Here is a 26877-nt window from a genome sequence, read left to right on the forward strand (position 1 = left end):
AATACGGCAGGTAATAAAATAAACAGTAGATCGTTATACTAGCTGTACTTACCTACTCTACTCTTACTTAAACTCTACTTAGATTTACAGCTTCTACTGTAGTTATATAGATTTACTACTCCTACTGCAACTACCTATATTTACTACCCCTTTCGATATTAGCTTAGTACGGTTATTTATCCCTACCTATAACTACTATAATAACTTTCCTTTCTACAACTAACCTCTAGCAGTAGAGCTGTAAGAATCTTGTAATATCTACCTTTTTTTTTCTTTCTATTCTACTACACCTTATTCCTCCCTTTAACCTATATAGTAGGTATAAATATTTACATATATCTCTACTAGTAACCTATAATACAACCTAGAATAAGTAGTAACTATTAATACCAACCTGCTTACCTGCCTACTAACGTAGCTAGTAACTTTAATAAGGTGGTATTCAACTTTAAATAATTTATTATAGAAAACAAGGCTTAAATAGAATAACTAGTCTATAACGAGACTATATCTAACGTGTAAGATAACAAGTAAGTTAAAGAGACGATTATAGATAAGGAGGACCTCTAGGTCCTAACTCTACTCCAGCCTCCTGTAGGAAACAAGTCTGCTTGTAAGGAATAAAGCACTAAACACGTAGAGGGCACTAATTCGGCTAAGCCCTTATTCCCCAACCTAAAAAGACGCTACTACGCTTAAGCTAGTAGGGCTTAAGATCCTAAGGATAGTATAAACGATTATAAGGATACTAAGACTAACTCTAATTAGGAAGACAACTAGTTTAATAACACTAACAACAAGTCGTTTAAGGATCATAAGGACGAACCGGTCGTCTTGGGTGCTAAGACCCCTAAGACCCTAAGGAACACACGCTTATAAACCCCTGTAACACCTAAGGGTCCTTATACCATCTAGTACCTAACTTACAAGTAAGCTAAGAAACACACTAAACAGGCGTTTAAGACCAACCTAAACCTGGAACTTTATATTAAAGTTTAGAACTAGATTAAGAAATTCTATAAGTCTAAGGAGTCATGCAAGCACCCTAGTATTATATTAGTTGCATACTTCTGTATGGTTACAGACAAGATTAATAAGGTTTATAGAGTATACCTAAAAGGTAAACTATAGATAGAGTACCTCCCTATACACACCTAGATCCTTAGTACAACTTTTATAAAACCACCTAGCAACCTTAACGCTAGTATTACTAGCACCCTCCTTATAGTAAGACGACTTAACCTGCTAACTACCGCTTAACTTAAGTACGTTTACATTAATCTAGCAACTTATAACGTTGTTAAGGAGCTTAACAAGAAAGTCGACAACGTCGTCTAGATAATGGCGGTATATAAAGAGCGTATCAAGACGCTAGAGACAGCGCTTTAGGGTGCCCTTAAGACTGTTAACAAGCTTTCTGTAAACCTTAATACAGCCAACGTAAACTACATGCATCTAGGTAATAACATTATAAACAAGCTTATCCCTAAGGTTAATAAGAATACTATAGAAATTAATAAAGTCTCTATATACGTTAATAACATGCAAGAGGCTGTATGTAAAGGGTTTAAGAAGTATAAGGCTACTATAACTAGTATTAAAACCACTATGTCAGCACTTAGTAAGAAAGTCAGCCTAGCGGCTACGCTTAATAAGTTTAAAAAGGGCCTATTTACTAACTTCATTACAAAAGTTAATAACATTATAGGGAAGGTCGGCACCAGCTAGGCGAAGCGCCCGGCAGAGCTAGTAGAGGAAGAGGAAGTCTGTAAACTAGCGCCTAAGAGGACTCAACTGTCGTTTGTATAAGGATTAAGAGAATATATAGGACTTATAAGATATTTCGCATTTATATATAAAGGATATAGGGATCAGTTGGAGTAATCAGGACGATTACCTCTTAAAGGAGGGGTACTTGTTAACATCTTTTCGTCTAAGTCAACCAGGCTTAGTATAGGATACGTAATAAAACACGTAACCGCAGTGTATATAGACAGATACACGCTAGAACCTATGGGGGGGGGTTCAACCTTAAAGATATCACTTTGCTTATACCTAGCTTTCACTTTGCTGCTTGTGTTGTTTGGTCCTTTCTGCTCTATTTGCCTGATTTACGTTGACCCTCTATTTGCGACATCTCACGATCCCTCCGGGATCGATCCCGTTCCCACGACAGTCTTACCCCTTCTGGCAGATCCGGAACGGCTGCCAGAAAGACTGTGACAATAGGGCCACACATAGGTTCAAGAATGCGATTTTTGTCCTTCAATCAGCGGCAATCGATTGATATCCATACCCAAAGCATCATTATGGAGGATACAATAAGCCAGTGGATATACTGATTAAGTGTGCCAAAGGCGGAAGCAGTTGATCGCCTGAGAGTTGAAGCAGCCAACTAGAACTGAATTAGCCACAGTCCAACCGGCATAGGACTATTGACCTACCAGGAGTGTTCGGCGCAGCGCTATACAAATAATTGCCGCACCAATCATTTCCGGCAAGCTTGCTGAAGTCAAGGTGCTCGTTGTTTCGAATGCCCCGGTAGCTGATACCAACACTGTACATGTTGAGGTTGACGACATGCTGGGAGTTATAGTTGACGTTGTCGAACCAGCCGGCCTGGCCATTGCCTGTTCCTTGATGATTAGTGGTGGCATCAAAAGTTTCAGCTTATAGGTATCCTTACACCAGTCCTGAGCGAACATGCCAATTCCAATGTTGGCAGGTTCACGCTTCTCAATAGAAGCTCTCTTTTCGATCTCAGCACGAGTCTCGGCGGTATTGGGGAGATCGATCTGGGCGCGAATCCAAGCCCAAGCCTTAGTGCCAGGTTCTGCGATGTAATGACCATCAGCGCTCTGGACTGCATCGTCGGGAATAGAGCCATAGACGTCGACATCCAATGCAGTAGCATTAGCGATAGATTCGGCAACAGGGGCCCTATCAGCGACAAATCCAGGGGCTCCAAGAACGTTGCCAGCAGCCATGAGGCCAGCAGAGACAAAAAGCGTAGAGAAACGCATTTTGAGGAGATATCTGTGAATGGGAGTTGAAGATGAAGGAAGCTGATTCAGGATGATGAGCTGGTTTTCTGCTTGGATTTGGGACATGAGATGTGTTATATATACCGTCACTCTTCCAGCCTGATCGTCATAATCATCTCTGCGTGACAAAAAGTAAAGGCTAATTATTGACAGCTAACCCGCTGAACTTCTGTGCCTTGTCTTGCAGCAATGGAATGATCCAACTATTGAATTAAGACAACTCAGCAGTGGTAGAATGAGGAATTAATCCCTGTGGATCACAAGCTGTCCCGAATATCCCGTATAGCGGGCCGTCTGCTCACCTCCAGATTGCTTTAGCTTGACCAAGCATTGTAACACAAATCAACCTACCCTCAACTTTTTAACAGGTCATGAGCCTAGAAGACTAGCTTCATTAAACTCAACTAAGCAACGCAGCGTCTCACAGCGCTGAAACCTCTAACATTACACTTCCTCCCTTCCGCTGTGGGAATAAGCTATATGAAGGCATTCCCGCTCGCTCTATGTAGGCTAATAGTGACAGAAAAAAAAATCAACTAATAACAGAAGCTAATACGGGTTTCTCTCGTTATCCCTGTAAAGCAAGGGAGGGGCACAAAAATGTTTAAAGGGTTTGATAAGGTCAGGATCAGTGCAATACCTAGTGGACGATACGCATATTATAGAACAATGACTGATTCTAGGTCTAAAAAAATAAGCTGTGCGGGATTACCTCATTTCAAGACATCTCACCCCACACTTCTAAGACATGAAATACAGCCGGCTGTGAGCAGCTAGCTGTCTGACACTGACTTGTGGCAGCCATTCGTCATGGCCTCCCCAGCGTCCCGTGAGAAAATATCTCCACAACCCCTTATTCTCAGGAAAACACTACAAAATATGCCAAGGGAGCTCGCCAGCCTCCCTATAGTGCAACCCCTAATAATGGATTTAAGCTTGATTTTAGACTTTTCAAATATGACTACTAAATTGAAGCAGTACATGTAGGGAGGGATAGATGCAAACCACCACGACACACCCAGCGACTGCCACACACCCTAGGTTCCGCCTACCATAGAGTGACTTCCCGTCCGCAGAACAGCAGATGTATTATCTGTTTGTTAGTTATGCTCTTTAAGCTGTATGGGGAGGGAGTGTTTGACTTGTTGTTTAGTGGCCACATCCGCTGCAGACGTACGTACGGATGAGTGGATTGGTAGAAGATCCCGGTATTACGTAAAGAAAGGAGTGTCAGTGGTGATACTGTCTGACGATGTCTGATAAGGCTCAAGCTAAGGTGATCAGACCTAAATGCATGCCGCTAATTAAGAAAATAACAAGATGGGTGACGCAGCCATGGGTAAAGTAGCTCTGCTGTTGACATGTCCAACCCCGGCCCATTCCAATAATATTAAACCGTTTATCCTATTATTTCTTAATAGCTGACAAGCGTCCTATATAGAAGTGTAAGAGGGTGAAAAATAAAGTACTTGTATATAGGGCATTGAGAACTTTGATTCAACACTTAACCCGACCAAGGGATGCAACCAAGTGGATCCTTACTCAGCCGTCGAGACCTGAACTGCAGTAATGTTGTTTCGAAGTCTGACCGGCATTGAATACTGATACCGGTGCCACTTACTATGCAGCAGTCTATTCTAGGCAGACCAGTTCGGTGCGGCTGAGACTCTTGGCTATATGTGGTGATTGCTGGATTGTGGTTGCAGAAGTGTCCTGTACCCTCTCGTCACGTCACCCCACGTTCCCTCTGAGATTTGCCCGGTCAGTCTACTTGCCACCTGACTAGAGAAGAAGATTGTGTATTAACCCATTTAAATAGTTACATTTTGTGCTTCAGCTTCATGACCGGATCCTGCTGTTAGCCTAGCTGAGCGAGGAAGGTACCTATTTGGAAAGCCCATCCAGTCATAAAGGGAAAAGGGGGCAGTGCTGGATTCTACACCATGATTGCAAATTTCCGCTTCCCCTTGCATGAAAAAGGATGGTCTGATAGATAAGTCTATCCAACTGAATGGTCTTAATTTATACCAATTCTATGCGACCTGTTACAGTCAGATATCCGACAGTAGGGTTTGTGTTAACAGAGCGCTGAGGTTGATACTTGAAACAGTGATCGTACGTGCTGTAGGTCGCTGCGCTGGATCTAGGCTTCAGAAGGTATAGTGATCAATTATACACTCGACAAGAGGGTGGTACTAGTGATATCACTAGTAAAGGTTACTAAGAGTTATATAAGGATGAATTACAAGTTGATTGCTAGAGAGCTACAAAAGTTTAGTCTCAAGCTTCTCTTAAGCTCATTCTATATATAAGTCCTAATTATCTTTAGTACAGTAAAAGGCGTAATGGGTTTCGCGCAATATTCTAGTTAACATCTTTAGTAGTGGTGGTGGAGCCTTGACCCACTTGGCTTGGCAGATTACGCTTGTATTAAGCAGGTACCCAAAAACCAGTGGCTAACAGAGCCAATATTGAACAGAGCCATAACTGGACAGAGCCAAAAGCAGATAGAGCCAGAATTGGATGTAGTCAAAAATGGCTTACTAGTAAGCTGTCAGGGACCCAGCCTGTCCAAGAACTGTTGAGCGCCCGTCCTTGACCGCCTGGCCGTTGTCCTCTCGTTCTCCCTTCTTACTTCTCCTTAGTCAGAGATGATGATTGGTGCCAATTATCATCATGGCGCCATAACTCGATGCCGCCCAGCGTTCCCTGATCAAAACTCTACTGACGCAAGGATTCGAGAACAACCTCATTGCCTCAAAAGCCTCATGCTCTAAACGTACCGTTCAGAAGATGCGTCTCGAAAGACCAGGTTCTGAGATTATCACCTAAATATCAGCCCGTGTCGGCCGTCGCAGCCGCATGACCACACGTATGTAGCAAGCCCTTTGTGATATACTAATCAAACAGCCGTATATGTATCGATGTGAGATGGCAGACTTTCTTTATCGTAACTTTGAGACGAGAATATCGGAGCGATTAATCGCCCGGACCCTGCGATCAATAGGGTGGACGAGAAAGACGATCCGTCGCATCGCACAACAACGGGACGACGACCTTCGCGACCACTACCTACATCGCATCTCGTAGTATTAGTCATATTAACTCGTCTTTGTCGACGAGTCTGGCTGCGACAGGAGGGCGGGATACCGGCGTTGGGGGTGGTCTCCGAAGGGTTCTTCCCCAATCGAGACGACGAAGTTCGGTCGAGGGAAAAGATGGTATATCCTTCCAGCATACGCATAAGATGGCATCGTGCTCAGGCGAGTATACCAAGGTTCAACGGATAGTGACTTGTTTGAGGACTTTATAGCCCAGTTGCTGCATCATTGCGGCCGATACCCAGAGCCGAAATCTGTCCTCGTCATGGACAATGCCTCGTGGCATCATTCGGAGAAGATCATGCAGATGTGCCGGGACGCAGGAGTGGTTTTAGAATTTCTCTCACCGTACTCGCCTGACTTCAACCCCATTGAGGAGCACTTCGGAGTACTTAAGAAGTTCATCAAGAAGAAGTGGTACGAGAACGAGGATTTCATTGCTAGAGAGTTTAAGATGTTTCTGGAGTGGTGCGTCGACGTAGTAGGTGACGATGAGGACGTTGCGGAGAGTCACTTTCGTCATGCAGGAATACCCATCACACAGCCGCCTGATTGAATTTAGAAAATAGTAATAAGAGCAAAGATCGAAGATAAAAGCGTACTAACGCCCCTCACACTTCAAGACTTCTTTGTCTCCTGTTGGAATGTTCTAATGTTGCTAACAAATTGCCAGGCAATGCCTAGTTTCACCCCGCAACTAGCCAACAAAGCGACGATGTCCTTCGGGTGCTGCATCATAGTATTCAGGTCCAGGTATTCAGCCAATGCCACATCGATCACAACCTGTAGCGCCGCTCTCCATCCGCCGTCTTCAACTTGTGCCATGGTCCAATTGCTGTATTCTTCAAGTTTCTCCTTTCTATCCCCCACTACATCCCTAAGGTCCTCACCAGTGTCGCAATACCTCCCACGGGCTTTACAGCTACGACAGTCGACAGAGTCTTCTGCCTTCCGCTTACGGCTATCGTTCAGTATGTTTCCAAGGATTTTGGATGGGATCTCGATGTTGACATCAACCTCGTCTTCGTTATCTCCTTCCCTCATATTCCCTTGCATGTGACGCACGATCTCTTCCAGGTGCCGAGGCAGCAGCCTGTGGTGATTTCCTCGTTCGTCAGGCCAGCAATGCGGTCCTTGCTTGCAGTGCGTTCCTCTGCAACGATAATGCTCGTAGACTCGGGTCCAAAGACCAGCCTCGGCCGCTCTCTGAACCTTTTGAGCCTCAGTGGCGGTCTGCTTCTTTCTCTTGCCCTTGGCTGTCGTGGAGTCACCCGTGACTTCCTTGCAAACAATTTCCATACTGAATGTTATCTTCCTCCTCTTGCTAAACAAGGGGCCTAGGCCTTTCATATGTTCGTCGACCATGTTCCAATCGATCTCCAGGCCCTTAAATCGTTTCTTTAGACCGCGCTGACGGCTCCGCTCGATGGATATATCGATGATCGTTTCTTCGCACGTATACTCATCTCCTGAAAACTTACCCTTGTCCTCCAACAGGGTTTCAAGTCGTGTTTTGAAGTTGACTTCCCAAAAATCACTTGGAGCTAGAACGAGATCGGGATCTGTGTCGGAACAAACCTGCCTTGCTCGTATTCTCTCTCGTTGCGAGACCTTCCACCGGAAATCATAATGGATGCATTCGGGGTTGTTTTTGTCGTACTGTTTAGTCCTGTCCCAATCACTCAATCGAAGAAGAGGTAATGCACGATCACCACTTGGCTGATCAATCTGTTCGGCAATGGAGTCGACTCGTTCGGCGGTCGAGTTGGGTTGTTCAGCGGCCAGTCCGTCTCTGGGACTGTCGGAAGTTGGCAATTCCGGGGTTGCACAACTGATAGCACAATCCTCGTCAAACCAGTTAAAGGCGATGCTTTCCATGGTGGCGTGCCTTGGTGAATTGAGCTAGGTTGAGATGGGATCATTGCCACATTGCATCGTTGTTCGTTATTAGTGGCTACAGGAAAACCGACGTGGCCTCTTCAGAAAAGTTTCCGTAGATTTCCATGGGTTTCTGTGGGTCCCCGTGCTCGCTGATGGGAGCCTAGCCCCTAAGGCTATGTGACGCGCCGCCACAAACCGGGCCCTTGCACGATCCGTTAAAACAAGCTTAATCCGATCGTCAGAAAACCGACGGGATGGCGGCCCAGTGAAGTACTATTGAGATGCAACAGCGACGTACGGGGCAAAAGTTGTCCTGCCCTTGAATATGTCTCTCCAACCCCGCCGTTCTACAGTAGGACAGTTGCATCTGATCTACGACATTTCGGATGCGTATCGCTCGCTTCAAACCCACTACTAACCGCCCTTAACTCACCAATCAACAACCTCGCCATGCCCTGCGCCGACATGCACCGCCTTAGGCCTACATATCAAGGGGGCGTCTAGGTTACTTCTCGTGATTCATATGAGAGGCAGTGACCGTAAGCTTTCCGCCAATCACCTAGTCCAACCAGATGCATGCCCAAAGGACCCCGCTCGCATCCAGGTGAGACCAGCGCCAGCCTGATCTTGTGTCCAACAAATATAAGACATCAACCGCGCCTGTCCGTCCAGCTTACCTTGACTCCTTATGCTTCCTGTCTCCGTGGCCTTTAGTTTTTGGGCATCCGCGTATTTTCGATTACTTGAACAAGATCCAGCTATGTCCGATCCCCAAGCTTACACTGTCGGCTGGATCTGCGCCATTACGGTAGAGTCCGTTGCGGCCCGGGCTTTCCTTGACGAGGAACATGCAGGCCCGCGACAAGTCGCCCAACACGACAACAACAGCTATGTTCTGGGCAAGATCGGCAGCCATAATGTCGTCGTTGCCGCCTTGCCAGAAGGTGAATACGGCACAACCTCAGCAGCAACGGTAGCCAATAACATGCTCCATAGCTTCCCGAACGTGCGCATCGGGCTGATGGTTGGCATAGGGGGCGGTGCTCCTAGCCAGAAGCATGACATACGACTCGGTGACGTTGTTGTTAGCAAACCAGGTGGCGGAAATGGCGGCGTATTCCAGTACGACTTTGGCAAAACCATCCAGAATTGCTCGTTCCAGGAGACCGGGTTCTTGAACCAGCCACCGGTGCTGTTACAAACGGCCCTTGCCACGCTTAAGGCCACGTATGAAATGAAGGGCCACCAGCTTGTTAACGATGTGAATAAGACATTAGAGAAGATCAAGAGGCGGAAGAAGTATACACGACCTGACCTGGCAAGCGACAGGTTGTACAAGCGTCATATTATACATCCTTCCAGCTCACTCGACGGCTGCGACGTCGCGTGCGGCGATAATCCCGTCTACCTCATAGCCCGGCAAGAACAAGACGAAGAGGATGACGACCCCACCATCCACTACGGCTTGATCGCCAGCAGGAACCAGCTGATGAAGGACGCGCGTGTCCGGGACACGTTGGCGGCGGAAAGGGGCGTTCTCTGCTTCGAGATGGAGGCCGCCGGCCTAATGAACTACTTCCCGTGCCTGGTCATCCAGGGGATCTATAACTACTCTGACTCGCATAAGAACAAGGAGTAGCAAGGCTTCGCGGCCATAATGGCGGCGGCGTATACAAAGAATCTCCTACACCAGATTCCGCCAAACAGCGTTAAGGCTGAGAAACCAATCCTTAGTTCCAGTTAGTCTTCGCAAAATTCAACTCATCTAATCCTATCTAACTATAGAATAGTTCAAGACCTTCTTTCCGATATACAAAAGCGTATACAGGATCTAAAGCTTGGTACAGCTGAGGACTTATCTATCGCCCGTAATCCTCATTTCGTTATACCATTCCCCCCTGACCCCGATTTTATAAACCGATCCGACATCTAGATATAGATCGAAAAGCAGTATGCTGGGCCTAGGAGCCGGTTCGCTCTTGTGGGCTTTAGTGGGTTTAGGTATGTTTCACTAGCTGCTATTAAGACCTACACTAACGAAGCGACAGCAAATCCCAAATGGCCATCCAATTCGCTTACCAAGTCCACGCCGCCTCACCCGCAACCAGCATCTTCTGGGTCCGCAGTAGCACGGAAGCGACATTCGAAGAATCCTACCGCTCTATAGCAGACACCCTAGCGCTTCCCCGTCGTCATGAGTCCGGCGTTAATGTCCTAGCGCTTGTTCGCGACTGGCTGCAGAGAAAAGACGTAAGCCCATGGCTAATGATTGTCGACAATGCAGACGACGTTGAGATACTATTCTCTAAGATAAGTAAGCAAAACGATGCACCTATGCTGATAGCGTCGTATCTACCAAAATCAGACAACGGCAAAATCCTATTTACGTCACGCAGCTAGGATGTAGCTGAAAGGTTAACAGGTAACAGCAAGATGATCTTCAGGGTCCCGATAATAGAGGAAGAACAGGCGCTACTTCTTCTCAAAAATAAGCTAGGCCAAGATATCGACGAGGCTGTTGCGTTACGCCTGGTTCACACCCTCAACTACATCCCACTCGCCGTAAACCAAGCAGCAGCGTACATCTACAAACAAAGGCCTCAAGTAACCGTTAAGTCATATGTAGATGAATTTAAGAGGAGTGAAAAAAAAAAAGACACTCTACTTCGTAGCGATAGAGGGGATATCCGACGATACGATGGCATCTCTAATTCTGTTATTATAACGTAGCAGGTAACGTTTAAGCAGATCAAACAGGAGCAGCCACAGGCAGCCAATCTTCTTTCGCTGATGAGCAACTTCCGCGCACAAAACATCCCCGAGTACATGCTGCATGACTATAATAGCGGCTTTGTACATGAAAAGGAGAGCGATAACGACGTCGATAACGATGGCGACGTCGATGACGATGACGATGACGATGAAGACGATAGAACAGACGACGACGGGCATTTTGAAGACGACTTAGATGTGCTTAGAGGCTACTCACTTGTTACAACGACAGCTACATCTGGACTCTGCGAGATGCATTCATTGGTACAATTTTACACAAAAGTTTGGATTGCAAAGTATGGTTGTCCAACGCGATGGAAGAGACTCTTCCTTCAGTCTGCCTCACAACACTTTCCATCAGGCGTCTTCGAAACATGGCAACAGTGTCAAACGTTAATGCCTCATGTAGAGCCACTGTTACGTGAAGAGCCGTCAGAACAAAGCGATCGATTAGAATGGAGCGAATTACTGACAAATATATCTTGGTACTTACTCTTGCTGGGCGATTATTCCAGGGCCGAGACGGTTGTACGAAAGGCTGTGAGTATTCGTACGGGAAGTCTAGGTCAGGAACATCCCTCGACGCTCACCAGCATGGCCAACCTGGCATTGACATACCGGAACCAAGGGCGGTGGAAGGAGGCGGAAGAGCTAGAGGTGCAGGTGATGGAGACGAGTTTAAGGGTGCTTGGCGATGAACATCCCTTGACGCTCACCAGCATGGCCAACCTGGCATCAACATACCGGAACCAAGGGCGGTGGAAGGAGGCAGAAGAGCTAGAGGTACAGGTGATGGAGACGAGTTTAAGGGTGCTTGGCGATAAACATCCCTCGACGCTCGCCAGTATGGCCAACCTGGCATCAACATACCGGAACCAAGGGCGGTGGAAGGAGGCGGAAGAGCTAGAGGTGCGGGTGATGGAGACGAGTTTAAGGGTGCTTGGCAATGAACATCCCTCGACGCTCGCCAGCATGAACAACCTGGCATTAACATACCGGAACCAAGGGCGGTGGAAGGAGGCAGAAGAGCTAGAGGTGCAGGTGATGGAGACGAGTTTAAGGGTGCTTGGCGATAAACATCCCTTAACGCTCGCCAGCATGGCCAACCTGGCATCAACATACCGGAACCAAGGGCGGTGGAAGGAGGCGGAAGAGCTAGAGGTGCAGGTGATGGAGACGAGTTTAAGGGTGCTTGGCGATAAACATCCCTATACGCTCGCCAGCATGAACAACCTGGCATCGACATACCGGAACCAAGGGCGGTGGAAGGAGGCGGAAGAGCTAGAGGTGCGGGTGATGGAGACGAGTTCAAGGGTGCTTGGCGATGAACATCCCTATACGCTCACCAGCATGAACAACCTGGCTCACACTTGGAAAAGCCAGAACCGGCATGTTGACGCAATACGGTTGATGCGTGACTGCCTTAGACTTCAGCAGCGCTCCCTTGGAGTCAGCCATCCGAATACTAGGTCTTCCAGCTTTACCCTGCAGCAATGGGCGAGGGTTCTCACACAATATCAGGATGAGGCAACAGTTGCGAAGAGGTGAACTATCTTTAAGGTTCCGATGCGGAAGAAACGAATAAGCTTTAGGCGTGATTTATGTAGACGATGAAAGCTTAGCTAAGATTGATAAACGCAAGGAAATAAGTGATTAGTTACAGGGTGCTTTTATTGTGCACTGATATGTAGCGGCCCTCTTTTTGCTTGGGCGGTTCTCAGAACGGATTACCTGTGGGGTTGTGGTCAGCGGCCATTTCTGGCTTTGTTAGGGGTGGCTCCTTGAGTACTTCATCACTACAAGCGCAACCTGCCAAGCCAAGTAAGCCACGGCTCCACACCACCATCACTAAAGATGTTAACTAGGAAATTTGGCGAAACCCATTACGCCTTTTACTGTATCATCTAGTAATTATTACTATAGGTGTTGGAACAGCACTTGGTATGATTGTATGACGGCAAGGCAATCAGGGTCTTGGCTGCAGAGTCAAATCTCGATTGTGTGCTTAGAGTTGTCTAGTTAAAGCAGGCATCGGCTTCTGTTCCATCGCTTCATCTACTTCAACGATGTCCTATCATCTAGCTACTCCTTGTGAAATGCGTCTACTGTCTGCCGCACCATTCCCTGCCAGTCGAAATCCCAGATCCTGTGAGACCGCTCCGAGATCTCCGTCTGGAAGTTATCCCGACCGCCCTCCGCACCGGACTGCTGGAACATGTCGACCACAACACGGCTGCTGCGCACCAGCCACTGCGTCCGCTCCCGACGCACTGCATCGTAGGCCTTGATCGCGGCAGTGATGGCCTCGTGCTTGGACGCCGGCGACGTGTCCCGCAGAGACCCGGCCGCCTCGGCCAGCGCCGTGACCAGGCAGAGCGCGTCCTCCACCCCCATGGAGGCTCCGGCTCCGTGATGCGGAGACGTGCCGTGGGCTGCGTCCCCGGCCAGTGTGATGCGGCCGTGCGCATACGTGCCCAGCGGGTAGTCGTACGTGTCGTAGATTGCCCAGCTGTCGACTCTATCCGGCAGCAGGGCGACGAGTGCCCGGACGACGGGGCCCCAGCCGGTGAACGTCTTGAAGATGTCGCCCTTGGCCACGGACACGCCGCCCCCGACGACGCCGCTTCGATCTTCCGGGGCGTGGACGAACGCCACGACGTTCACCATGGTGTGGCCCGCCACCGGGTACGTGTTTATGTGCGCCCCGGGGCCCATGTACATGAGCTGGCCGCGGACAATGTCCCCTACGGCGGCGACCGCCTGGCCCATGTCTAGGAGAGCCCTGTATGAGACTTGGTGGCTGTAGTGAGGATGCGCCGCCAGTGCATCGCCGACCACAACCCGTCTCACCCTGGATTTGATCCCGTCGCAGCCAATGACTGCTCCGTCAGCTCTTGACATGGCTGTCTGAGAGTGCACAGAAACTTACCGACGTCCGCCTCGGCGGTGGTTCCGTCGCGGAACCGGAGGAGAAGCTTCTCATCGGGGCCCCTGTCCTCAATGGCGTCAAGCTCTTTGTTCAGTTTGAGCGTCTCGGGCGGCGCAAGGGCGACAAGCCCGTCGACAAGCTGGGCGCGGTGGCAGCCCGGGAACGAGTCCGGGCCGCCGGCGGTAACCTCGTAGTCGTGGGGCTGGCTGCGCAGTCTGATGTCTTCCTGGGTGTAGCCGTCGGCCCATCGCAGGCTGCCCGTCGACGAGACGGCGATCCGGTTAAAGGCATCGGCGATGCGAGGGTCCAGCGCTCGCATGCACTCCACGGCGACCTTTGGGAACCCCAGCCCGGCACCGATTTCTCTGAACTGGGAGGTCCTCTCGAAGACGGTGGTCGGTATGTTGCGCTTCAAGAGGCCCAGGGCAACGTGTAAGCCGACGATGCCCCCGCCCACGACAGCGACGTTGAAGGGCTCTGATCCGTTGTTCATGATGTCTTTCTTGATCGGTTCAGGTCAAACAAGGTACGAATGAGCCTGAAAGCAGGGCAGAGCAAATAGGCTCGTCGGGTAAACAGACTGTGTGATGTGGTAGACTATCAACCGCCCGCCCGCCTTTCCCCCACGCCAGGACAACAGACGCACCAAGTTAAGCTTTCCATTCTTTTCGTCGTTATTTCCAGAGGGGCCGAGGTTTGCCGAGATACACGCGCCGAAGCCGAGCTCTGGAGGATGCCTAGCGATCCTTGGCTCGAGAAGGGATGTCGTTGTTGTTCGATAGGCCGTTACACTGCGGGATTATTCCCTGCATGAGGCAAGGTACAGCTCTCCCCCTGGAGAACCCCCCACCCACTGCTAGCCTGATGTAGGATGGAAGAATACACAGGGGTGGTTGATCCTCTTCATGCCGCATCCCGGTCAATTGCGCCCGTACTTGGCAAATGCTTACTATGTACCTACTCACGCTTTCACGCTTGGCAACCAGGGAGGGGATGGTGGGACGGGCCGGCGCTAGGGGGGAACTTGGCAACTTGGGCTTTTCGACTTACACTCCCTCACAAACCCGCCACCCCCCAAACCACCCCTGGTCTTGGAGATGCCGGTGGGTTAGCTTGGTCTCAGACTATCTCGGCAACTGGAGCTTGGACTTTGCGACTCAGTCGGATTGCTCTGGTTGCTGTTCATATGGCCTAATTATTGTTTCTTTTCGACAGTAGGCAGGTCTATTCTTCAGATTCTGCCAAAATGAGCGACTTTGATCGATACACGGACGTTCTCGGACAACTCCCCTTCCTGAAGAGCTACACTCATCTCCTCCTACTGTTTCCCGTGGCCGACGCTGCGGCTGAGAAGCATGCAGTCGATGCGTTGAAGAGAGCAGCCTCGCAGTTGACCGTGGCCTTCCCATGGCTTGCGGGCCGGGTCGTGAACGACGGCTGCACCGACACAAACTCGGGCGTGTTCAGGATCGTCCCCGGCGAGCCGCTCTCGTCAATTATCCGGATCAAGCATTTCCATAGAGACGAACACCCGTCGTTCGAGGACATCGTAGCAACCAAGGGACCTTTTGACAAGCTAGACGGGGCTATCCTTGCGCCGACGTGCGCGTTCCCCGAGACCTACGGCGAACCCGAGGCGCCCGTGGTCGTCTTCCAGGCCAACTTCGTCCCGGGGGGCCTCCTGTTGGACTTCGCGGCGCAGCACAACACGATGGACATGACCGGCATGACGCAGTGTCTCCGGCTCTTTGCTGCGGCAATGAGAGGTGAAGACGTCCCGCTTGCCGCCCTCGAGCAGGGAAACCGAGACAGAAGGTACCTGATTCCACTGTTCGAACCAGGCCGTCCTCTTCTTGACCACACCCACTTGCAGCGCCCGGTCCAGACCGGCGGGAAGGCTCCTAGACCGGTGTCTTACACTTGGAAGACGCTCCGGTTTGGCCCCGACAAGCTCGCGGCGCTCAAACGGCAAGCGACCGAGGACATTTCCCGAGCCCGGGAACTGAACTTGGACGCGGACGGGGCCGACGTGGACTTTGTCTCCACAAACGATGCCCTTTGCGCCTTCATGTGGCAGAGGATCTCGGCCTCCCGCCTCCGCGCGGGCGTCTCGCCGGACGCGGCGTCCAAGTTCTCCCGCGCCATCGACGGGCGCAGAGCCCTCGGCGTCTCGCAGGAGTACATGGGCCACATGATACACACCAACATGACGAGGCTCGCCCTGGGCTCCGTCGCGGGGCGTCCGCTGGGCCTAGTCGCGGCCGACTTGCGGCGCAGCCTCGTCAGGGGCACCTCGGCGGACGTGGTGCGCAGCTTCGCGACGCTCATTGCGCGCACCGAGGACCGCTCTGGCATCTCATTTGGCGCCACCTTTGACCCGGACCTCGACGTTGCGTGTTCTTCCTGGGCGCATTCGGACGTCTACGGCCAGGTGTTTGGCGCCCTGGGCTGTCCGGAGCTGGTGAGGCGGCCGAGGTTTCTCCCGCTCCGCGGCACCATGTACTACCTGCCTGCGCGTCCGGATGGGACCGTTGACGTTCTGGCGTGCCTGGCGGATGATAACTTTGCGGACATGATGAAGGATCCGGCCTTTGAAATAGTTGAGCTGATTTAGATTTGTGTTTACGGGATTACACAACAGACCTAGAAATTGAAACAATACTAAAAGATTTGTTCCAGAGACAGACCGGATTGTGATTCAAAGTTTTTTGATATTTGCATGAGTTTGACAAATTTACTATACTAAAACGAACCCGGAGGCGCGATTGCTTGCACCACCCGTACGAATCGAATCTATTGGCGTTGAAGCCATACCGTACGCATCCACAGCCAGGAGCCAGTTGGGGAGGTTCTCTAGCTGGCGGGCACGGGGTTGGTGAAGCTGAACAGCCCCTTGGCATCCCACGTCTTCTTCAGGTGTTTCAGCTGCGGCAGCTTGCGCTGGGAGTACCACGCCGCGGCGCCCTCGTCGCCGTGCGCATAGTTGACGTAGACGGAAAGCTCCTTGTTCCCGCTCGTAGCGTTGAGCTCTGCACGCGCATTTTCCACAAACGACGCAATGGTCGAGTCGAGGGTCGCGTTGGGTATGACGCTGATGATGAACCTGTTCACGGGGGTTAGAAAAAACACTCTACAACGAGGGAGGCGGGAGGGATTGCACACGCACATGTGGGCTTGCAAGTCGCGGTGGGGATACGCCGTCTTGTCGTCGGCCGTGAGGAGGGAGCCGGCGTTGGAGAACCGCTGGACCGACCAGACCGGGTTTACGCCGAGCTGTTGCGCGTATAGGCCGCTCAGCTGGTCAAAGACGGTGCCGAACGTGCCGGCGTTGACAGCGCGGAGGCCGAGGCCGTAAAAGTCGAGGCGGTTGTTCTTGGTGCAGGTGTTGTGCTCGGTGCCAAAGCTCGACACGCTGGGGAGGACGTTCCAGGGGACGACCGAGATGTTGCTCCGGATGTTGGGGATGGCGAGGAAGGGCGCGATGGCGGCCCTCGCCTGGTCCTCCGGGCCGTAGAAGACTGTGTTGATGCTGATGGTTGGCTAGGGAAGGTAGGTATGCAAGTCAGTATCGACTCCCGCTGCCCGCCAGAGAGAGGACAACAACTTACGACGCCAAGGGTCGGGTTGAACGCCACGCCCTGGACAATGGCAAGGTTCGGCGGCATGACGTCGTTGTAGGACGCCACGGCCTCGAAGACGCTCGCGTTCTGGCCGGCCGCAAAGACGAAGTCGGCGTTGAACACCTGGCCCTCGTTGGTCAGGTCATACACCTTGTACGTGGCCGACGTGACGATGCCAAAGTTGGACCCGGCGCCACGCAGGGCCCAGAACAGGTCGGGGTTTTCAGTCTTGGAGGCGGTGACGAGGCTGCCGGACGCCGTGACGACGCGGGCGGACAGCAGCGAGTCGATCAGCATGCCGTGGATGCCCTGCATGCGGGTGACGCCGCCGCCCAGCGTCGCGCCGACCACGCCAACGCATGGTCCCGATGCCGTTGCTGGTCTTCCGTTCAGTACAGGTCCCGCAGCGACAGCGCTGCTTAATTACTCGGCGTGGGGGAGGAGGGACTCACGGATCTCCTTGCCGGCGGCGTAGAGAGGCTCGTAGAGCTGCTCAAAGGTGGTTGACCCCCCGATTGTGACTTGGCTGTTGGTGGCATCCACCTGCACACCGTTGAAGTTGCCCAGGTCTATGTCGATGCCGCCGTGGAGGTTGCCGGTCGTCAAGGACGCCCCGTGGCCGGCCCCCGTGGCCAGGAACGGGATGTCATTGGCGCTCGCGATTTTGACCTCGACAGTGTTAGCCCATCAACCCAGGAGATGGGGGGGGAGGGGGGGCGCCTTCTTGCATGGCAGAGTGTCTTACAATGGCGGCAACGTCCTGCTCCGTCGCAGGCTTGATGGCACCGAGGTAGGTGGGTGGAGAAAAGACGCTCCAACGCTGCTGCACGGCGGTGTTCCACTGTTGGTCGTCTCGCAGGATGATGCGGGCGTCCGGGGACAGGTGCGACGAGAAGAGCAGCGTCAGGTTGACGGCGGCGAGGGCGAGCATTGTGATGTAAGGTAGGTACTCGACCCGGGGGGAAAAAAGGAACAGTTACTCAAAAGCAAGGAAGGGCCTTGATGGTGAAGATGTGATGATGTGATTAGCCTGCTGCTGGTCCTGATCATCGCCAAGCTGGGGGCCTTTTTATGCCCGTTGGAATTGCCTCGCCTTGCGGAAGCACGCCTCACCGATGTGAAGCTGATATTGACTCTCTTTCTCGAGCAGGGGTGACAGAGTGCCCGGGCATAACTAAGCGGCGTCAGGGGCCTGAGCAGGGATTGAATTCCCAGATGAATGTAGCTGCAGGTTGGTATGAGTATGTGCAGCCCCCCCTTGTCATTGTCTCGTATGACCTGGCGGCGCCGACATAGCCGTCCGGAAGTAGTGTAAACCCCGTGTGAGCGAGATCGGGAGTATCAAACGAACTTCCCACGACTCGTCAACAGTTCATCCGTCAAGGTCGCCGACTCTCAGACAAAAAAGTTTGAGACAACCGACTCGACTCTAGATCTACCTTTGGTCAATTACGCTAAACGGAAAGTCATGGGCACCGAAAAAGACAAGACTGAATCTCGCCCGAGCTGGTTCCGAGTGGTCTGGCCGCCTTCGACCCCGGGACGAGAGCTCGTCGAGCACCGGTTCGACGGCTCCGGGACCGTCGACGACCCCTTCATCGTCACCTGGCTGGAGAGCGACCCCCAGGACCCTCTGCAGTTCCCGACCTGGGTCAAGTGGTGCATCGCGCAGATACTCGCCTTCTCCTTTTTCTGCGCCTCCTTCCTGTCCAGCGCCTACAGCGCGGCGGTTGGGGAGGTCCGCGCTGAGTTTGGCGGCGGCAGCTCGGTGAACAGCCTGGGCGTCGGGCTCTTTGTCGCAGGATTCGCCGCCGGGCCCTTCATATGGGCGCCCATGTCAGGTGAGTCCAGTATACATAGAGAGAGGGGGAGAGAGGGACGAGTCCCGTGCGAGTCCCCAACGAATGCTGATGATGAAACAGAGCTATACGGCCGACAATATGTTTTCGTTTCCACGTTTTTGCTTGCGACGGCATTCAACATCGGCGTCGCAGTGTCCCAAGACCTGGCCACCATCCTCGTCCTGCGGTTCCTGGCCGGCACCTTTGGCGCGTCGCCCATCACGAACTCTGGAGGCGGCATCGCCGACATGTTCTCGGCCAAGGATCGCGGCCTGGCCATGACCATCTTCTCGGCCGTGCCCTTCCTCGGGCCGGTTCTCGGGCCCATCATCGGTGGCTTCGTCACCGCCGGAGCTGGATGGCGCTGGCTGATGGCGCTGCTGGCCATCATGACGGGCGTCAGCTTCATCCTTGGGGCCGCTTTTGTCCCCGTGAGTGATTTTCCTCCCCTCCCCTCTTTGCCGTCTTTCCTGGCAACCTGGCTGACCCGACCAACCAACGCAGGAGACGTACTCTCCTGTAATCCTGCGCAGGAGAGCCGAAAACCTCTCCAAGAACACGGGGAAGGTCTACAGAACGAAAAGCGACGCGTACGGGTCCCGAGAGAGCGCGTCCACCCTGTTCTTCCGGGCGCTGAGCATGCCCTGGAAGCTCCTCAGCGAGCCCATCGTGCTGCTCCTGTCAATCTACCTCGCCATCGTCTTCGCGACGCTCTACCTCCTCTTCGCGGCGTACCCGATCGTGTACCAAGAAGCTCGCGGGTGGGGCCTCGGCGCTTCGGGCCTCCCGTTCCTCGGCATCATGGTCGGGATCCTGACGGCGCTTGCGTACTCGGCCGCCGACAACCTGCGGTACCAAAAGGTCCTTCGGCGCAACGCCCCGGGGCAGACGCCGCCCGAGGCCCGCCTGCTGCCCTGCATGGTCGGCTCCGTCTTCATCCCCGCCGGCATGTTCTGGTTCGCGTGGACCAACGCGCCGTCGGTCCACTGGATGGCGAGCATCTCGGCCGGCGCCTTCTTCGGCTTCGGCCTCGTGCTCGTCTTCTTCGGCGTCACCACCTACCTCGTCGACTCGTACACCGTCTACGCCGCGTCCGTGCTGGCCGGCTCCGCGGTCCTCCGGGCCGTGTTCGCGGCCGTCTTCCCGCTCTTCACCGGCGTCATGTACAAGAACCTGGGGCTGCACTGGGCGTCTTCAGTCCCGGGGTTCCTCGCGCTCGCGTGGGTGCCTTTTCCCTTTGTCCTGTACAAGTATGGGCATCTGATCAGGACTCGGTCACGGTATGCGGCCGAGGTGGAAGCTGCGTCGAGGGCGGCACGGCCTGCTGCGGCGGTCCAGGGGCCATCCACAGCAGAGTAAATATTGGGATTCAAGCAAGGGATGCCTCGGTATCGCATAGTCACATCGGCAATACGTTATCGTACGAGTCAGATGTAGTGTAGGCAGCTTGTTATCAACCTTATCGATAGATGAAGTGCAGAGTTTAGCCCAATCAAGCAGAACGCCCCCATTGGTGCACCTCCAATTAAGTTCTGACCATATTGCCTTGGACGACATGTCTTGCTGCGTATCAGTTGGTGGTAGGAAACGAGTGTTCGTTCCCCCCTCCCCCCGGCTGTAGGTATAAAAAGGGCCGTTTATCCAAAGACCCCCAGGGCATGACAAGTCCAACAACCCAATCACATAGATCCGTTTTGCCCAAGAGCCCAATCTCTTCTCTCAGCAGTATGAGCTCGGAAGGAATAGGCGTCAGCAAATCAACCCTGCGCGAACCGCGGCAGGTCATCTCGCCATCGAGCGATGCCTCCCTCGCCTTGCCTCGTATCCTCTGCCTGCACGGCGGCGGGACCAACGCACGCATCTTCAAGGCCCAGTGCCGCGGAATCCGCGCCGCCCTCGCCAAAGACTTCCGTCTCATCTTCGCGGAAGCGCCGTACACCTCCGTCCCCGGCCCTGACGTGACATCGGTCTATGGCGAGTGGGGGCCCTTCAAGAGCTGGGTTCCCACGGGCGACCTTGGCACCGCGGGCCATGCCGAGACTGTGGACAGGGCGCTCGGGCAGGCGGTTGACGCCGACGACGCGCTGGGGGCGACGGGCGAGTGGATCGCCGTGCTGGGGTTCAGCCAGGGGGCCAAGCTGGCGGCCAGCCTGCTGCTGCGCCAGCAGCGGCAGCAACAACAGGGGTGGAAGTCCGAGGCCATGTGGAGCGGCGAGACCCCGGCCGTACCAAGCTTTTCCTTTGGTGTCATCATGGCCGGGCGAGCGGGTCTGCTGGACCTGGGGACGGGGCCAACGAAGGGGCAGGGGGCCGTGCTACCCATGCCCATGTTGGACCAGCAGCGGCGGTTGGACGTTGCCAGTATTCACGTCCACGGCCTGCAGGACCCCGGTCTGGAGCTCCACAGGGACATGCTCAAGGACTTCCGCGATCCGGTCCTCGTCGAGTGGGACGGCGGGCACCGGTTGCCTATCAAGACCCTCCACGTGGGCAAGGTTGTCGACAGCATTCGGCAGGTGGCGCGGCAATTTCTGTAGATGGAGACTGGGAGATACAGAGAGAGGCAAGACGAATATGGGACTTTGTTACCTTGGTGTCCTGGTGGGGAGGGATAATGTTGCATATTGATAACCTGCAATTAGAAGGTGTGATGTGGCAGGATTCAAGGGAGATGTGATTCGGAAGTCCGCAATACAGGTTTATGCTTTAGTCGCCACTTGTTCAAGTAGGATGGCAGGATGGCAGAATGGCATTGCGGCAGAAACTTGCTACTATGGTATGAGATTGGCTACTATTCCTAACCTGGATTCATCACCCCCTTGTCCAATTGGCTGGAATACATACTATGTAGTCTGATCCATTTGATAACCTCTCAACACCCTCGATGGAGAACAGTAGTCTATGTTGATCAAAGACTGCGTCAGTGGCTGGAGCCAAGCCCCAAGAGCAGGTTATCCACAATTCCCGACGCCAGGCCCTGGATCAGGGATCGATCATAATAAGCTTCGTTGTAGACCACATTGAGCTCGAGACGGCCGTTAAAGACCCACATGAAGCAATATACATGTCGTGTCAGAGTGTCAACGCCAAGTGAGATGCTGTCGATCGCCAAGCCCCTGACTCCCGGCGTGCCAACCTTGGCGTTGCACTGGTGGAACTCCCTGACCAGGGCGTCGGTATGGCCAATGCTGGAGATGTCGAGGCCGCCAAGCAGCTTGGCCGGGGCCGCAGGAGCTTGTTTCTGGACGGTGTTGACGGCATCTGCGGGGCGAATGCGACGCAGCACCTGGGTGGCGTACTCCCTGCGGGCGAGGAGGAAGTCCTGGGCGAGGGGCCGGGCGTATTCCTGCTCGAATAGGGCTGCGTGCTCTGCCCACGATGCCGACGCCGGCACGGCAACGAACCACCCGGCAGTGTAGATCCCCGCGGCCTGGGCCGGCTGCCCTTTGCGGCTTTCCGCCACGGCCGGGCGCAGGCTCGCCCTGATGGTGCTGACGAAGGGCCCATCCTCGTCGCCATCGCGGCGGTTTTGCGCAGCGGTGACGGCGACGGCGGCGTGGACCGCGGCTGTGATGCCCACGCCCACCCTGGAGCAGGCCTGCACGATGGAATCGGTGCTGGCGCGGGAGAATCGACGGCTAACGCTGCGAGTACCTCCCGGTGGCGTCGACGGGCTGCCGCGGAAGTTAAGGCGGGTGGCGTCCTTGGCCAGGAGGAGCCCGGTGGTGTCCAGGCACCTGCGGGCTTCGCTGACGATCTCGGGCGGAGGCGGAGACGGTGGGTTCGACAGGGCTTCCTCCACGCTCGGGGGAAGTCGGGCTGTCTCGTTGCCCCAATGGATGTTGAGTAGCGCCAGCGGGTTGCCCGCAGAAGGGGACCCGGTAGACGACGCATCGATATCAATCAGGGACACGAGATCGTTCAGGATCTCAACGGCACCGTATCCGTCAGTGCGCCAGTGCGCCATGCGCAGGACGACGTGGCCCGTCTTCTCAAAGTAGTGCAGTGTCGCGTAGCACGTCGGCCGGGTTGTGAACCCGGAGACCTCGAGCTGCTGGAGGAGAACATCCACATCCTGCTCCTCCTCCTCCTCCTCTTCCTGGGTGGTGTCGACCCCTTTCGGCAGGTCGGCATCGACGTAGGAAAAGGTCTCGTCGGCCCACTGCTGCAACGAGTGTTCGTCGGGCACCACGTACTCCAGGACGTCGCCCTCTAAGAAGACGCTCGCGATGCCGGGGTGCTGGAAGCGGCAGCTCATCCAGGCCAGGCGGAGCATCTCCTCGCTCACCCTGGCAGAAGCGAGTCCGAACACGGTGATTTTAGCCGTCGCCGTGATGGTCCAGTGCTCACGGCCGTGGGGGCGACCCGAGTCTCCTGTGGTCTTGATCATGGTCTCGTTCTCGCCCGCGGGTCTCCTGAAGACCCCTGGGCGTACCTCGATCCATGACATGGTTTCGTCTGTAGCGTAGAGTTGGGTTGGAACTGAAGGAATGATAATGATGAAGTGGCTTCTCCAACCAGACGGACAAATTGCTTATTGGAGAAGATATAGTTTCTCTTAGTTGATTGACTAGGTTACCTTGACACATGATCCTTTGAAAACCCCCACCCCCGGTGTTTAGACTTAGGCAGACATCAACTGACAGCCGAGGTTTGCCTCCAGCACTTTCACGATATGCTCCAAGATCCGCTGCACGCTGGATCGCTCATGATAAGCTTCGTTGTAGTTGAGAGAGAGCCTAAAGCGGCCTCGAAAGGTCATGGCATACAGCAGCATCTGCCTAGTCAAGAGGCTAACACCGAAGCTGAAGTCGCTCACCTCCACCGCGGGCTCTCCCTCGGCTCCCACATAGACCCCTGCCAGATACTTCTCTACGACTCCCAGACTGCTCAAAGTTACCCCGCTGGGTGGCGCCATCGTTGGCGGGGGCTGTTCCTCCAGCAGCTTCTGGGCATGGAAGTGATAACGCAGCCGCATCGTCTTGGCGAACATGTCGCCGTGCCACTGCCGGTAGGATCGCGTAAGGCTCCTGGCCCGTTCGACGAAGGATGCGCGCCTCTGTACCACGGGCGTGATGCCCGTTACGTAGGCGGCGCAGGCATGCGAGGCCCCGCCGTAGGGCCCGGGGAGGCGATCCCGGAAGTTAACCGAGATGACGGTGGAGAAGTCCCTGGCCGCATCGTCGTCCGCGGAAGCCAGCGCGAAGACTGCCTCTGCTAGTGCCGCGTGGACGGCGGCCGTGACGGTGACTCCCCCCATTGACCTGCAGGCGCCCACCAGGGCCTGCGTGCAGGCCTCTGTCAACACGAGGCTCTCGCTTCTGCACCCTGCGGGCGGCGTGACCCCGGTGCCTAGGTACGGCAGCCCAATCCCGTGGACGGCGTCGGCGTGGTGTTTGGCGATGGCGTCTCGCGCGTACTGCGCCATTTCTGCTGTGCAGCTCTCCATGGGCACCGCGCCGCAGGCGTCCTCCAGGCACGGCGACAGGTCATGGACGCTGGGCCGGGGTTCGTGCCCGGCCAGGAGACTGAACAGCCTGTCGAGGAGCATGCAGGTGCCGATGGCGTCGATGCGCCAGTGGGAGCAGATGAACAGGACCTGAGAGGTCCCGGGGAAGTGATGGAGGCGCGGCAGGTCGTCTGGGCCGCGGGCTTCCCTGACCACGTCGTCGACCAGGGATGTGCTTTCCATTACGAAGAACGTCTCGGCCAGCCAGCCGCCTAGACCGTCCAGGTCGGTATCCCGGAGCTGTCGATACACCTTTGTCATGCCGTCCGGTTTGACGGTGAGGTTGGGGTATTCGAGTCCCAGCTGCCGCCACGCCTCGCACAGGGCCGCCGAGATGTCGCCGCCAGCCTTTACCTGGAGGGTGCAGAGGCAATAGATCTGCCACTGTTCTTTGCCGAGGTGCTTGAACCCTAGCGAGGCTCCGCGGTACACCTTCTCGATTCCTTCAAAGGGCCTGGCCCAGGTATGTGGCTGCGTCTCTGTCCAACCGTCCATCTTGAGCGCGTCTTCGCAGTAGTGTGGGTGGTGGAGATAGGATGAGGGTCGTCTACATCACATCCATGGGCTGGAGCTTAATGCTCGCTTTTTATTTTAAACTTCAAGACTGACTGGGCATGCAGCAGGGAAATTTGTGGATTCATTGGATCGTGACTAGCTAAATATGACCGGACTTGGGCACAGACGGCCGCCGCTTATGTTTATCTTGCGCAGAAGAGTGTGGGCTGGTTGCTACCTTAGGTATGCAGTAGTATCGTCTGCAATCACGCCAAGCTAACCACAACCTTCTTTGCCGACACGCCCTCCTTGGAGACGTCAAAGGCCTTCTGTACGCTCTCCAGCCCCTTGCCAACGACGTACGGCTCGGGGGCCGGGGTGAAAGATCCCGCGGCCAGGGCCTTGCCGAGGAACTCCGCGTACACGCCGCGGCCGACCCTGTTATCACGCAGGGAGCCTCCAAAGACGACGTTTGACTTGACGCCCTCGGGCAGGTCCGCGGGCTGCACAGAGATGTTGGAGACGAATTTGGCACCCTTGGTGCGGGACAAGACCTCGGCGACGGGTGCGAGGGAGCCAGTCACGATGGCCAGCCCGCCGGCGCAGTCCCTGTCGGCGAAGGCGCCGACGATCTGGTCGACGACGTCTGCGGCGTTGTAGTCGAACACCTCGGCGGCCCCGAGCTTCTTCAGGAGGTCAAAGTTCTTGGGCGATGCCACGGTGACGGCCTCATAGCCCGAGGCAACGGCCAGCTGGATGGCGCTGCATCCGACGCTCGATGCGCCGCCCCAGATGAGGACGGTCTTGCCGGTGCTGGGACGAGCAGGGACGGTGGGGAGCTCGAGAGCCAGCTGGTCGTCCTGGTACAGGCCGCACGAGGCGGTTGACACGGCCAGCGGGAGCACAGAGGCCTGCTCATAGGAGATGCTGTCGGGGATGGGGGCGGCCATGAAGTCCGACACGATGGTGTACAGCTGGAACCCTCCCTCGGAGGTCTTGTTGTTGGTGAGGTTGAGGGCGTGGGCCACAACGCGGTCCCCTGGCTTAAAGGCGTCGACGCCGGGTCCCACCTCGACGACCTCGCCGGCAATGTCGTTTCCGAAAATCTGCGGGTATGTCACCCACGGGAACAGGTCTGGCCCAAGAGACTGCAGGGCTGGCTCGACAGGGTTCACGGCCACGGCATAGTTCCGGATCAGGATCTCGGACGCGGCGGGAGGCGTGTAAGGGGCCTCCTTGACCTCCAGGCTAGGAGCCTTGGGGGCCAGCTGCCAGGCGGCGTAGTTCTGGGGGGCCATGTCGATCTTGAGGGAAGTCCGTTTAGGGAAGTCCGTTTCTGAATACGAGTTGATAGATGGAGAGGTGGTTATGTTGAAGTGTGATGATACTGCATAGGGGGGTGAGGGCTGTAACAAGGTGTTGTTCTGGGCCGGCTGAAGATTAATGTTCTTTTAAGCCGGAGACAACTCCGGAGATAACGGCAATATTGGACGAGGGCATCCCCAATCCCCATCTCTGCAAGTGGCCGATATACCCGATCTCCCATGGCGCCACCTTCTTTGATCGGACGGCGCCACAAAAGAGCCGCAGCCATGCATCACGGCAGGGCGTGCTACATGATGGCGGCTATAAAAGATGGCGCAAATCGTTCTCCTCGCAGGGTGACCCATTTCCAGAGAAGCACC

The 26877-nt window shown here is 54.3% G+C and overlaps 13 protein-coding genes across 13 annotated transcripts; 6 read left to right on the forward strand and 7 right to left on the reverse strand.

Annotated features, from left to right (window-relative positions):
• Positions 1-2342: 2342 nt before the first annotated feature.
• EsH8_III_000278 (uncharacterized protein) lies at positions 2343-3023 on the reverse strand (the record flags this gene model as incomplete). Its single annotated transcript, XM_083262003.1, has 3 exons — positions 2343-2395; positions 2445-2630; positions 2687-3023. 3 exons carry the CDS (start codon positions 3021-3023, stop codon positions 2343-2345), a joined length of 576 nt encoding a protein of 191 aa, XP_083122490.1.
• Positions 3024-6763: 3740 nt separating this feature from the next.
• EsH8_III_000279 (uncharacterized protein) lies at positions 6764-8023 on the reverse strand (the record flags this gene model as incomplete). The annotated part of the gene is made up of 1 exon (XM_083262004.1): positions 6764-8023. One exon carries the CDS (start codon positions 8021-8023, stop codon positions 6764-6766), a length of 1260 nt encoding a protein of 419 aa, XP_083122491.1.
• A 763-nt stretch (positions 8024-8786) lies between these two features.
• EsH8_III_000280 (uncharacterized protein) lies at positions 8787-9665 on the forward strand (the record flags this gene model as incomplete). The annotated part of the gene is made up of 1 exon (XM_083262005.1): positions 8787-9665. The coding sequence occupies one exon, from the start codon at positions 8787-8789 to the stop codon at positions 9663-9665; it is 879 nt and encodes a 292-aa protein (XP_083122492.1).
• A 419-nt stretch (positions 9666-10084) lies between these two features.
• Positions 10085-10756, forward strand: EsH8_III_000281 (uncharacterized protein; the record flags this gene model as incomplete). Its single annotated transcript, XM_083262006.1, has 2 exons — positions 10085-10340; positions 10449-10756. 2 exons carry the CDS (start codon positions 10085-10087, stop codon positions 10754-10756), a joined length of 564 nt encoding a protein of 187 aa, XP_083122493.1.
• Positions 10757-10816: 60 nt separating this feature from the next.
• On the forward strand, positions 10817-12346 carry EsH8_III_000282 (uncharacterized protein; the record flags this gene model as incomplete). Its single annotated transcript, XM_083262007.1, has 1 exon — positions 10817-12346. One exon carries the CDS (start codon positions 10817-10819, stop codon positions 12344-12346), a length of 1530 nt encoding a protein of 509 aa, XP_083122494.1.
• A 534-nt stretch (positions 12347-12880) lies between these two features.
• Positions 12881-14220, reverse strand: EsH8_III_000283 (FAD-dependent oxidoreductase; the record flags this gene model as incomplete). The annotated part of the gene is made up of 2 exons (XM_083262008.1): positions 12881-13677; positions 13728-14220. 2 exons carry the CDS (start codon positions 14218-14220, stop codon positions 12881-12883), a joined length of 1290 nt encoding a protein of 429 aa, XP_083122495.1.
• Positions 14221-14973: 753 nt separating this feature from the next.
• EsH8_III_000284 (uncharacterized protein) lies at positions 14974-16341 on the forward strand (the record flags this gene model as incomplete). Its single annotated transcript, XM_083262009.1, has 1 exon — positions 14974-16341. The coding sequence occupies one exon, from the start codon at positions 14974-14976 to the stop codon at positions 16339-16341; it is 1368 nt and encodes a 455-aa protein (XP_083122496.1).
• Positions 16342-16580: 239 nt separating this feature from the next.
• EsH8_III_000285 (FAD-binding oxidoreductase) lies at positions 16581-18278 on the reverse strand (the record flags this gene model as incomplete). Its single annotated transcript, XM_083262010.1, has 5 exons — positions 16581-16830; positions 16894-17267; positions 17336-17724; positions 17800-18016; positions 18093-18278. The coding sequence occupies 5 exons, from the start codon at positions 18276-18278 to the stop codon at positions 16581-16583; spliced, it is 1416 nt and encodes a 471-aa protein (XP_083122497.1).
• Positions 18279-18815: 537 nt separating this feature from the next.
• Positions 18816-20547, forward strand: EsH8_III_000286 (MFS transporter; the record flags this gene model as incomplete). Its single annotated transcript, XM_083262011.1, has 3 exons — positions 18816-19188; positions 19270-19619; positions 19693-20547. The coding sequence occupies 3 exons, from the start codon at positions 18816-18818 to the stop codon at positions 20545-20547; spliced, it is 1578 nt and encodes a 525-aa protein (XP_083122498.1).
• Positions 20548-20915: 368 nt separating this feature from the next.
• EsH8_III_000287 (uncharacterized protein) lies at positions 20916-21725 on the forward strand (the record flags this gene model as incomplete). The annotated part of the gene is made up of 1 exon (XM_083262012.1): positions 20916-21725. One exon carries the CDS (start codon positions 20916-20918, stop codon positions 21723-21725), a length of 810 nt encoding a protein of 269 aa, XP_083122499.1.
• A 383-nt stretch (positions 21726-22108) lies between these two features.
• Positions 22109-23638, reverse strand: EsH8_III_000288 (uncharacterized protein; the record flags this gene model as incomplete). The annotated part of the gene is made up of 1 exon (XM_083262013.1): positions 22109-23638. The coding sequence occupies one exon, from the start codon at positions 23636-23638 to the stop codon at positions 22109-22111; it is 1530 nt and encodes a 509-aa protein (XP_083122500.1).
• Positions 23639-23812: 174 nt separating this feature from the next.
• Positions 23813-25192, reverse strand: EsH8_III_000289 (uncharacterized protein; the record flags this gene model as incomplete). The annotated part of the gene is made up of 1 exon (XM_083262014.1): positions 23813-25192. One exon carries the CDS (start codon positions 25190-25192, stop codon positions 23813-23815), a length of 1380 nt encoding a protein of 459 aa, XP_083122501.1.
• A 266-nt stretch (positions 25193-25458) lies between these two features.
• On the reverse strand, positions 25459-26490 carry EsH8_III_000290 (zinc-binding alcohol dehydrogenase family protein; the record flags this gene model as incomplete). The annotated part of the gene is made up of 1 exon (XM_083262015.1): positions 25459-26490. One exon carries the CDS (start codon positions 26488-26490, stop codon positions 25459-25461), a length of 1032 nt encoding a protein of 343 aa, XP_083122502.1.
• Between the last annotated feature and the right edge of the window lie 387 nt (positions 26491-26877).

This window comes from Colletotrichum jinshuiense, chromosome 3 (genome assembly GCF_051148585.1).
Source record: "Colletotrichum jinshuiense chromosome 3, complete sequence".
NCBI lineage: Eukaryota > Fungi > Ascomycota > Sordariomycetes > Glomerellales > Glomerellaceae > Colletotrichum > Colletotrichum jinshuiense.